The sequence below is a fragment of the Trichosurus vulpecula genome, chromosome 4 (genome assembly GCF_011100635.1).
Source record: "Trichosurus vulpecula isolate mTriVul1 chromosome 4, mTriVul1.pri, whole genome shotgun sequence".
In the NCBI taxonomy this organism is placed as follows: domain Eukaryota; kingdom Metazoa; phylum Chordata; class Mammalia; order Diprotodontia; family Phalangeridae; genus Trichosurus; species Trichosurus vulpecula.
Genome location: NC_050576.1, coordinates 149877302 through 149889792, shown reverse-complemented (window position 1 = coordinate 149889792; position 12491 = coordinate 149877302). Strand labels below are relative to the sequence as shown.

At 39.3% G+C, this 12491-nt stretch overlaps 1 protein-coding gene across 1 annotated transcript in view; it reads right to left on the bottom strand.

Annotated features, from left to right (window-relative positions):
* The window catches only part of PCNX2 (pecanex 2), a 348308-nt gene that overhangs the window by 188157 nt on the left and 147660 nt on the right, over nucleotides 1–12491 (bottom strand). Inside the window, exon 19 of the mRNA XM_036756504.1 lies at nucleotides 7888–8038. Within this exon, the coding sequence (XP_036612399.1) occupies nucleotides 7888–8038 (151 nt within the window). The remainder of the gene's footprint in view (nucleotides 1–7887; nucleotides 8039–12491) is intronic.

Genomic DNA, 12491 nt, shown 5'->3' with positions numbered 1-12491 from the left:
ATTATTTTGAGTGTAGGGAAGGAAGGGTGGCTGTGATCAGGGGAACCAATGATCAACTCCGCAGTCAATATGATGAAATGACAGGGTATATGAGGGGCAGTGCCTTCCCCTATGTAGCACAGACATTTTGCTTATAGGATGTCTAGCTAACTGGGATTTCAGAAGACAGATTTGTTGGAAGAGTTGTCTCTCTCCATGTTCTCTAAAATCCGGATCTCTTCAAAGTTATTTTCAACTTTCCCTTATTGTACATTTTGTACAGTATTATACTATATCATGCAATACTTGTACAGTATTGCTGACTGTCTCTTGCAGTCTAGTTTTAGGTTTCATTTCCAAATAACTTGAGTCTGAGAAGACAGGGTCTATCAGGGGAATGGGGGTAGGGCAAGGCTTTAATTGTCTCATCAGAAATATCTGCCAGAAATCTCTGCTTCACACAAGTGTAAGCTGGCAACTATTTAGCCATAACCATCACAGCTAGGTAACAAAAGCAAGGCAGAGAAAGCTCCAGAGGATATTGGGCTGGTCATGATAGAAGAAGGGTCCTAGATTTTAAACTTAAACTGTACCTCTCCCACTGGCCACTTGCCAATTAAAATGACTAATTTTAGTATTAAAATATTACATTTTACTAGACTCCACAGGAAAAGCAGCAGTCAAGTGGCTCTTTAGTTGATGGTCCTTATAAATGTTGCTATAGAGTCATAACTGTGAATATCTCTGTTTGAAACGATTTCCATGGCAGGGGGAAAGGGGGGAGTGATACAGAGACAGACAGAGAGGCAGAGAGACACAGACATAGTGACACAGAGACATAATCACAAAGATAGAGATGAGACAGACAGACAGACACAGAGACAAAGAGAGAACAGGCTTGGGTTCAAATCCCATCTCTGTTGTTTACTACCATATGTGATCTTGGACAATTTGTTTAACATCCGTAGACCTTGGTTTCCTCATCTGCAAAATGAGGGAGGTGGACTAGGTGGCCTCCGCAGTCTCTTCTGTCTCTAAAAGGGAAGGGAAGGGGAGGGAAGAGTAGGGAATGGGAAGGGAAGGGGAGGGGAGGGAAGGGGAGGAGAGGGGAGGGGAGGGAAGAGAAGGGAAGGGAAGGGAAGGGGAGGGGAGGGAAGGGGAGGGGAGGGGAGGGGAGGGGAAGGAAGGGAAGGGAAGGGAAGGGAAGGGAAGGGAAGGGAAGGGAAGGGAAGGGAAGGGAAGGGAAGGGAAGGGAAGGGAAGGGAAGGGGAGGGAAGCAACATGCACAGATAATATTTCTAGGAGACATATGAAAGTGCTATAGTGTAGAGATTTTAGTATTCAGTTATAGGGTTGATAGATAAAGTCGTGGGGGTAGATTAGTTCACCAAAAGAGAAAGTGCAGACAAGAGAAAAATCTTGTAGAACTCCTATAATTAAGAGATGGAGACACACAAATACACCCACATACACACACATATTTTAAGCAATCTTATAAGGTTAGATTATAAGATCCAACTCTGCTCTTCACTATATCTCTATTGACCTCTAAGAAACTGAGATTTTGTAATAAAAGCATGTTGGGCACAATTCTCATATTAGTTAGCTGTAGGCAGTGTATGGGGAGTTCTGGTACTCATTCATCAGTGAGGACAAATGAACATATGTATATACACAGAAAGGCAACATGGCTAGTGAATAAGTATAGAGACAGATAATGAACAGATAGATCATTTATTAAGCACCTAGTATATATTCAAACCTGTGCTGAGAACTGGTGATACAAATACAAGCAAGACAGATCCTACTCACAAGGAGTTTGTATTCTTTTGGGGAAACTGAGGCCCACATAGCCAGCCAGTAGCAAAGCTTGGACATGCCCTCAATTTGTTTTACTTCTGGAGTGCTCTTTTCATTCTGCCACACTGATTCTATAAGAAAGGATGAACAGGGGGATTTCAGAAAAACATGGAGAGACTTACAAGAACTGATGCTGAATGACGTGAGCAGAGCCAAGAGAATATTGCACATAGTAATAGCAACTTTGTGCCATGATCAACTATGACAGACTTAGTACTTCTTAGAAATACAATGATCCAACAAAATTCCAAAAGTCTCATGATAGAAAATGCTATCGGCATCCAGAGAAAGATCTATGGAGTGTGAATGCAGATAGAAGCACACTATTTTCACTTTTTAAAAAAATTTTGTTTTTTCTTTCTTGTGGTTTTTCCTTTTTGTTTCTGATTTTTCTTTCATGACTTAACTAATGTGGAAATTATGTTTAACATCACTGTACATGTATAACCTATATCATATTGCTTGTTTTCTTGGGGAGGGGGGAGGGAAGGGAAGGAGGGAGAAAAATTTAGAACTCAAAGTCTTACAAAAATAAGTGTTGAAAACTATCTTTACACGTAATTGGAAAAAATTGAGAGAGAGAGAAATGCATTGTTCTTCAGTCATTTTTCAGTTGTGTCTAACCCTTCATGACCCCATTTAGTGTTTTCCTGACAAAGATACTTGAGCGGTTTGTCATTTCCTTCTCCAGCTCATTTCACAGATGAAGAAACTGAGGCAAACAGAGTTAAGTGATTTGTCCAGGGTCACATAGTTAGTAAGTGTCTGAGGCCAGATTTGAATTCGTGAACACCAGTCTTCCTGAGTTCAGGCCCAGTACTTTATCTACTGAACCACCTAGCTGGCTGAAAACATGCATTATTCATGCAAAACAATCTTTATTTCAGCCCATATTTGTAAGCCTGCACAGGTCTTCAGACCTTCCTAAGGCTGTACCACACAGGTGCCATCAACAAAAATGTTCACACAGACATGTGCATTTGAATCTTGAACCACAGGATAACAAACTGTAGAGTTAAAAGGTACTTTGGAGATGATCTATCCACTTTCCCCATTTTACTGGTAAGGAAACTTAAATCCTGAGAACCTCAAGGCTATGTGGGGTGTAAATAACAGAGCCAAAGTTTTAGTCCACGACCTTTGCCTCCTTTTCCAAGCCTAGCATTCTTTGTACTAAACCATACAACTCTTCTATTCTAAGAATGAGGTAAACGTCAAGAATTGAGCTAATTCTAATATCTGAACTCAATTTAATCAAAAACATCCAAGGCAGTCTTTTTTTATTTCAATTTCTCCTCTAGTCTGTCAACAACCCTTTTCCAACTCCCACCATGCATCTTAGGCAAGGTGCCTTAGAGGAGGAGAAAAACTCAAAATCATTCCAGAAAACCAAATGATTCAAATCTTTGCTACCTACTTCCTTATGAAGAAAAGGTCAAATAAGAAATGCCAAAATACAAAACATCTATTAAAAGTTTTTAAAAGCACATTTTCCAAGGTAAGAAAATTATTATTAAGAGAGCTAGAGGAAGGCCTTTAGGGCACTTGAGTATATGCCTTGTAGAGGATTTATGGGAGGAAAGACATGTATACATTGTGGTCTCCACTAGTAAAAGGAGATAAATGATAAATTGAGGAAATAAATGATTCACTGATATATAGATGTAATGATAATAATAATAATCCACATTTATAAAGCCTTTTAGAATTTGCAAAGGGCTTTGCATATGTTATTTTAGTTAATCTGTATAACAACCACTTAAGATTGGTGCTATGATTATTACTAATTTACAGATTAAACAATTGAGGCTGAGAGATCAAATGATAGTAACAGTTAACATTTATATAGCATCTACTATATGCCAGGCACTGAGCTAGGTGCTTGACAAATATTGTCTCATTTGATACTCACAATAATCCTGGAAGGCAGGTGCTACTATTATCCCCATTTTACAGATAAGGAAACTGAGGCAAATTGAGGTCAAGTGACACATCCAGGGTCACACAGTCAGTAAGTGTCTGAGGCAGGATTTGAACTCAGGTGTTCCTGACTCTAAGCCCAGCAGTCTACCCACTGGATAATCTTGACATTTTCCTGATTTGCCATGAACAGAAAAGCAGTTAAATTGCTGAAGTGGAAACAGTAGGAACAGCTAATATTTAGGCAGGGCACCTCTGCCTGTGTGGAAAAACTACCTCTCCTCCAATAGGCTATGATGAGTCTTTTTCTTTCAGATATGACAATAGCCACATGTTCACTGAGCTGCCTACCTCCATCACTTCATTTGGTCCTCGGGCTGCTGTTCAAATTCCAGAACAGATATTGTCTCAAAGAAGTGCTTTCAGTTCCTGACTTTGATTTTCCTCCTCTTTTCTGGTGCTGTACATGTTTCCCTCTTCTATGTGCCAGCTCTAGCATTTTTCTCCTTCCTCTCATTCCACTAGTCTCAGTCCAAACACACTGATGATAAATGGTGCTGTGCCTCACACCTCCTCTACTAACAACTCACATTTCTGTAGTGCTCTAAGGTTGTTTTTTAAGTTATTAATGTCTTACTTTTTTTTAGCACTTTTACTTTCGAGTATATCCTCTTTCTTTCCATACCCAGATAGTCATCTCTTTTTGCAATATTTTTTAATGTCAACATCTCATTTGTAATAATTAATAACAAGGAGCTTTTTGACCAAATTTCCCAACATGGTAACCAAGTCAGGCAATGTGCAACAATTCACGTAAGCAGCTCCCCACACCCCACCTCTACAAAGAAGGGAGGGAGGTGTATCTTCTCATTCTCCTCCAGGACCAAGCTCAGTGGGCAGAATTACACAGAATTCAGTTTTATTCTTTAGGCTTTCTATTTACATTATTGAGCTCATTATACATATTGTATTCCTGGTTTTGCTTATTCATAACCATAACATTCATTCTGCATCATTCCTCATGTTTCTCTGAATTCTTTATATCCATCACGTCTTATAGTGCAATAATATTCCACTACATTTGTATAATATGCTTAGATGCTCCCCAATAGATGGCTCTCTATTTCTAGCTCTTTTCTGATAAAAAAAGGAATTCTGTGAATTTCTTAATGTATGTGGGACCTTTCTTTCTGTCTCTCGCTTTTTGGGGGGTATATGCCTAGCACCAGGATCTCTGACCAAAGGCTATCGTTGCATTACTTAAATTTTTAGCGTAATTCCCAAATGCTATTTTGAATGGTTGGATCATTACAAAACTCAATTGGAAATATATGGGTGCCGACCTTTCCATTGTCCCTCCAATATTGATCATTACCATCTACTGTCGTATTGTTGGCTACAAAATAAAAAGTTGTTCTGATTTGTATTTCTCTTATTATTAGTCACTTGGAGCAATTATTCATATGAATAACAGTTTGAAATTCTTCTTTTGAGAAGTTAGTTTACATCCTTTGCATAATCCATTGATATTTGGTTTGGCTCCTTATCCATCTTGGATGGCAGAGCCTTATCAAAGTCATTTTATGTGAGTATTTCTCATGTTGATTTTGTTTATGCAAAAGCATTTCAATTTTATGAAATGGAACTTTCCTATTTTATTTTTTAGGGTTGCCTCTTGTGAAAGGCACCCATTTGATCTAGACAACTAGCTAGTTGTTCATTATTTAAGGTTTGCAAAGTGTTTTCCAAATGGCATCTAGTTTTCTCCTCACAACAATCCCGAGAAGCAGGTGTTATTATCATCACCATTTTATAGGTGAAGAAACTAAGGCAGATGGATGAGCCCAGGGTCATACAGTGAGTCAGCGGCTGAGACTAGATTTGAACTCGGGTTGTCCTAACTCCAAGTCCAGCACCCTATCCACTTCCCCACCTGGCTGTCTTGATCTTCTATTTTTTTAATGATGTGACTTTTAATATTCAAGTAATGGATCCATTTTTGCACTCTAGAGTTTACAAAAAAGTTTCTTTTCTAAAGTCCTCTTAGGAAGACAGTGCAAGTATTATTGTACATACTTTACAGATGAAGTTCCAGGAATCTATGAGGCTTGCCCATTGTCACACAATTACTCAGTGTTAGAGGTAGGATTTGAACCCAGATCTCCTCACTTCAAATCTAGCACACTTGCTATTTATTACACAATGACACTTCTACTTGTTATGGACTTAGTGAAGGAGAATCTCAGTTCTCTTAAATCCTATGATTCCTTGATCCACACAGTATGGATGATATAGGGTTCTGGCATTCAGTTATTTTTCAGTAATGTTTTCGGTACTCCATTTGGCGTTTTCTTGGCAAAGATCCTGGAGCAGTTTGCCATTTCTTTCTCCAGCTCATTTTACAGATGAGGAAAATGAGACAAACAGGGTTAAGTGACTTGCCTAGGGTCACATAGCTAGAAAGTGTCTGAGGCCAGATTTGAACTCAGGAAGATCAGTCTTCCTGACTCCAGACCTGACACTATCCACGCCACCACTTAGCTTAATATACTCACTATAGAGCTTACTAAAGAACCTATTTAAAAATCTGACTCATAGCAATTCGGAACTATGCCCAAAGGCCTATAAAAATGTGCATACCCTTTGACTCAGCAATACCACTTGTAGGGCTGTATCCCAAAGAGATCATACAAATGGGAAAAGGACCCACATGTACAAAACTATTTAGAGCAGCTCTTTTTGTGGTAGCAAAGAATTGGAAATTCCCCATCAATTGGGGAATGGCTGAACAAGTTGTGGTATATGAATGTAATGGGATACCATGGTGGTATAAGAAATGATGAGCAGGCAGACTTCAGAAAAAAATGGAAAGACTTATATGAACTGATGCTGAGTGAGGGGAGCAGAACCAGGAGAACACTGTACGCAGTTACAGTCACATTGTATGATGACTAACTTGGCTCTTCTCAGCAATGCAAGGTTCTAAGATAACTCCAAAAAGCTCATGATGAAAAATGCTATCCACATCCATAGAAAAAACTACAGTCTGAATGCACATCGAAGCATACTATTTGCCCTCTCTTTTTGTTTTGTTTTGTTTTGTTTTGTTTTGTTTCTTCTTTCTCGTGGTTCATTCCACTGGTTATAATTCTTCTTTGCAACATGACTAATGTGAAAATATGTTTAATATGAATGTATATGTAGAGCCTATATCAGATTGCATGCCATCTTGGGAAGGCAGTAGGGGAGGGAGGGTGAGAAAATTTTAAACTCAAAAGCTTGTGGAACTTAATGTTGCAAACTAAAAATAAATAATTTTTTTTAAAAAAAGGATGATTACACTGTAAAAAAAATTTGACTCATAGCAGGTGAAATAATTTTAAAAGAGACATCACTTTCTGTGCCTGCTTTGCTATTAACTGGTTAAGCAGCTATAGACACGTAACTTCTCTGTACCTCAGAATCCCCATGTACAAGTTGGGATTATGATAATAACAGAACTGCTTGCTTCATAGAGTTATAAGGATTGGATGAGATTAGATCTCAAAGCATTTTGAAAAGCGACAGGGTCCTTACTTCTACCAGGTATACCTATCACTATTATTTCCTTTTTCACGGCAATTCCTGGAAGTTCTCTGTCCTATGCTAGGTCTTAATTTGGAACTCTCACAAAGATTTTTCCTTTTATATGACAACAACCTGGCCATTAAAACTCACGAATTAATCTTGCTTACTCCTGCTGTATGAAAAAGCAGTCCAGTGAAACTTGAGCCCAAGGATACAGAAAGTATACAATCTGTTTCCCTTGTTGCAATCTCCCTCTAGAGAATGGAAGGCCAGCAGAACAGAAAGCCTCTGGAATTACAACGTGCTCCTCAAACATGCCTTTCAGACAAAGCCTTTTCTCTAAGTTATGGATGAATGGAATATATGGCATTTTAAATGCCTTCTATCCAAATCCCAAGGCAGAAATTAATATTTTAAAGGAGAAACTCTGTCTTAGCTTCTTAAGTTTGATCAGAATATCTGGGGACAGTATAATAAAACCAAAGTGCCATTCATTCCTTGGCTTGCAGCAAACCTGTCAGGTAAGCATGGCGTCTTTATGAGAAGCAAGATATAACTCACCTTTTACTTCCCGTTGATGATACTCTTTGTTTTTAAGAATAGGGTGTGAAATCCACATCCATGGATGATGTTTTCGGAGCTGAGGAAGCATATAATGTGTTACAAATCCCACTGCACAGGCCAAGGCAAACAATATGAGGCCAAGGAATGGCTGAAATAAAAGGAGAAAACCAAATTTCATTATTTAGTTGGTGGAAGGGGGATTGAATATTATTTAACCACTCCTGCCGTTTCTGTTTCCTCTCAAAGAAACACAGAGGCGAATCTACGTCTTGTTCCATAGTTCTAAAGGTTTCTTCTACACCTCATGAAATTGATCTGTCTGCTAAGAGACATTAATAAGTTCTAAATTCCCAAATAGGATCTGTGGGGGTGGAAAAGTGGCACACAGAAATACAGAAGCACATGTGAATTCAGCTCCTTGGTGTGACTTTAAATTACTTCTGGCTTTGTTTGAAGGGAAGGTTAAGAGCAAGAAATAACCCAGAATCATTTTGTCGTTGAACAGATCAGGTTGTGGGGTTAGAGGGTAGAAAAGAAAGTATTGGCCTGCAGGAAGTATCAGCCAGAAATTCCATCTAGGGTGCTTCACTTTTTAATTACTATTATGTATATATGTTCTTCCTTCACCAAGGCCTGCCTCTAGTCATTTATAACCTAAGCTCCTTGTGTGTTTACATTCATCTGTACCTACTACATTTGGGGGTTCATTATTATACTCTTAATGACAAGAATTCTAATGGATGTGTGGTTTTCTCCCCTAAAAGAAAGTCAACTGAGGGAGGAGCCAAGATGATGTAGTAAAAGCAGGGACTTGCTCGAGCTCTCCCCCAAACCCTTCCAAATACCTATAAAAATGACTCTAAACAAATTCTAGAGCAGCAGAACCCACAAAATGACAGGGTGAAACAGATTTCCAGCATAAGACAACCTGGAAGGCTGACAGGAAAGGTCTATTGCACGGGGCTGGGAGAGGAGTATGATGGCTGTGCTGGCACAGACTGTGCCCTAGCAAACCTGTAGCAGGCCTCAGGGTACTGAATCACTGGCAGCTGTGGTGCTTTCCAGATTTCTCAACCCACAAATGCCAAAGACATCTTAGAAGGTCAGTAGGAAAGGTGTGTCTGGACCTGGGTGAAAGAAGAGTGTGATTGGACCCCAGCCCCAGGGGATGAGGTGGGGGTGGCAGAGGTGGCGACAGCAGCAGCTACATCCAGAGCTCTTGGCTCACAGATGGTGGGGGAATAGAGTGGCTGATCAGAAGGAGACTGCAAGGATCTCTTTGCTGGCAGTGAGAGAGGATTCTCTTGCTTTGCCCTGCTTGGATCTGGATCTCAGTCCTGGGTGGCGGTCTTGGGGTGAGAAGGAGTGCTGGCATGGTGGAGCCTGTGGCTGCAGTAGAGAAGGAATACTCCTCACAGTTCCAAGGTAGAAAAGAGTACTTATGGTCACTCTCCTTTGATCATACAACCTTGGAAGAACTGAACATTTATGGGCCCATAGAAGTATCTTTAAAAACATCTGCACAAAACCCCAGAAGCTAGGGTCAGTACACCCTCCACATCAGAAGCAGAGTCCTACCTTAATAAAGAGTTAAAAAGTGAAGTAATTGGCTGGGAAAGTGAGCAAACAGCATAAAAAAACTCAGAATGTAGATCTTACTTTGGTGACAAAGAAAATCAAAATACACAACTAGAAGAAGACAACAAAGTCGAAGCTCCTATATCAAAAGCCTCCAAGAAAAATATGAATTGGTCACAGGTCATGGAAGAGCTCAAAAAGGATTTTGAAAATCAAGTAAGAGAAGCAGAGGAAAAATTGGGAAGAGAAATAAGAGTGATGTAAGAAAAACAAAGAAAAACAAGTCACAGCTTGCTAAAGGAGACCCCCTAAAATACTGAAGAAAATAACACCTTAAAAAACAGACTAACTCAAATGGCAAAAGAGGTCCAAAAAGCCAATGAGGAGACAAATACCTTAAAAAGCAGAATTGGTCAAATGGAAAAGGAGGTCCAAATACTCACTGAAGAAAATAATTCCTTAAAAATGAGAATGGAGAAAATGGAAGCTACTCTTTGAGAAATCAAGAAATTATAGAATAGAACCAAAAGAATGAAAAAATAGAAGACAATGTGAAATATCTCACTGGAAAAACAACTGACCTGGAAAATAGATCCAGGAGAGAGGATTTAAAAATTATTGGACTATCTGAAAGCCACAAGAACAAAAGAACCTAGACATCATATTTCAAGAAATTATCAAGGAAAACTGCCCTGATATTCTAGAACCAGAGGGTAAAATATAAAGTATCCACCAATCACCTCCTGAGAGAGATCTCAAAAGGAAAACTCCTAGGAATATTGTAGCCAAATTCCAGAGTTCCCAGTTCAAAGAGAAAATATTGCAAGCAGCCAGAAAGAAACAATTCAAGTATTGTAGAAACACAATCAGGATAACACATGATTTAGCAGCTTCTATGTTAAGGGATCTGAGGGCTTGGACTATGATATTCCAGAGGTCAAAGGAGCTAGGATTAAAACCAAGAATCATCTACCCAGAAAAACTGAGTATAATCCTTCAGGGGAAAAAATGGATATTCAGTGAAATAGAGGACTTTCAAACATTCTTGATGAAAAGACCAGAGCTGAATAGAAAATATGACTTTCAAATACAAGAATCAAGAGAAGCATGAAAAGGTAAACAGAAAAGAGAAATCATATGAGACTGAACTGTTTACATTCCTACATGGAAAGATGATATTTGTAACTCATGAGACTTTTCTCAGTATTAGGGTAGTTGGAGGGAATACACACACATACACACACATATGTGTATGTATCTATATATGTATGTATATATGTATGTGTATATGTATATCTATAGACAGAGGGCACAGAGTGAGTTGAATATGAAGGAATGATATGTAAAAAATAAAATTAAGGGATGAGAGAGGAATGTACTAGGAGAAGGAGAAAAGGAGAGGTAGAATGGGGTAAATTGCCTTACATAAAAGAGGCAAGAAAAAGCTTTTAAATTGGAGGGGAGAGGGGGGAGATGAGGGAGAATGAGTGAACCTTACTCTCATTGGAATTGGCTTAAGGAGGGAATAACATACACATTCAATTGGGTTTGGGAATCTATCTTACCCTACAGGAAAGTAGGGGGGAAGGAGATAAGAGAGGGGGGAATGATAGAAGGGAGGGAAGATTGGGGGAGGGGGTAGTCAGAAGCAATCACTTTTGAGGAGGGACAAATGAGTGAATAGAACAAATGGGGAGCAGGATAGGATGGAAGGAAATATAGTTGGTCTTTCACAACATGACTGTTTATGGAAGTGTTTTGCATGACTACTCATGTATAACCTACATCAAATTGCTTGCCTTCTCAATGAGGGTAGGTGGGGAGGAAAGAAGAAAGAGAACTTGTTTTAAAAATGAATGTTAAAAATTGTTTTTATATGCCAAATGGGAAATAAGATATACAAGCAATGGGGTATAGAAATCTATCTTGCCCTATAGGAAAACAGAAGGGGAAGAGGATAAGGGGTTGGGGAGTGATAGAAGGAAGGGCAGACTGGGGGAAGGGGTAATCAGAATACATGCCATCTTGGGGCAGGGGGATGGGAGAGATGGGGAGAAAATTTGGAGCTCAAAATCTTGTGGAATTGAATATTTAAAACAAAAAATAAATTAATAAGAAAGTCAACCCCCAAAATTTGGGGTAGGGGAAGAATAAAAAAAATGTTGAATCCAGTTGTTTCTACTCTTATTCTTTGGTTCCCGGCATGGGTGCATCTGGGTGTGAGGCCAAGGTTATCAACTTAAAAGGATGTGGGAGAGACAAGGGAATATGAAATAAGTGGGCCAAATCGGGCAAAAATCATGGAAGATGCAACAGGGATAGAAAGTTCAAAAATGAGAATAAATGGGTGTGCAAGGACTCCCTTTCTTTGAGGACTGCCTTTGAGAACACTCTGTGCTCCACTACTGATGTACAAGCCAAAATGAGTGTCAGGTGTCCTCCTCAAGAGCCCCCTGCACTTGAAGGGCAGTATCAGAGGCCCCAAACAGTGATAGAGTGGTAAGTGAGGAAAAGTGGAAGAGGACTGACTGCCTTGGGTCCCAAGCTCCCTTGATTAACTAGATATTGAACCTCCATGAGACCTTGAATGGAAAATATTTGGACTACATATCATATCCCAGTGGGAATGGCTGATAGGAAGAGATGATTTCATGAATCTGAACTGAGTTCCTCAAAGTCCTGGGTTTGGGGTATACCATAAATTGGTTAAGGGTTGCCTGGGTCTGTGAGAAGTCATGAGTGCACAACATAATGGTAGTGGTTTTAATATATTTCATTTGATTTGATTCCATTTGCTTGTGTACAAATAAAGAGTTCTGTAGTAAACCATGTTAATGGGAGTGACTCCATTGTATTTTGATAATGAGAGTGAATTAAACTACAAAATGAAAGGATGGGATAAAATTTTTCTGGTGGATGGGGGTTGAATGAAAAGAGTAGTCAGATTAATCGACACGGTCCTATATTAACATGGTGAGCCCTTCTACCCACAGAAGTGCCACTAGGGAGAAGAGGTAGCCAGC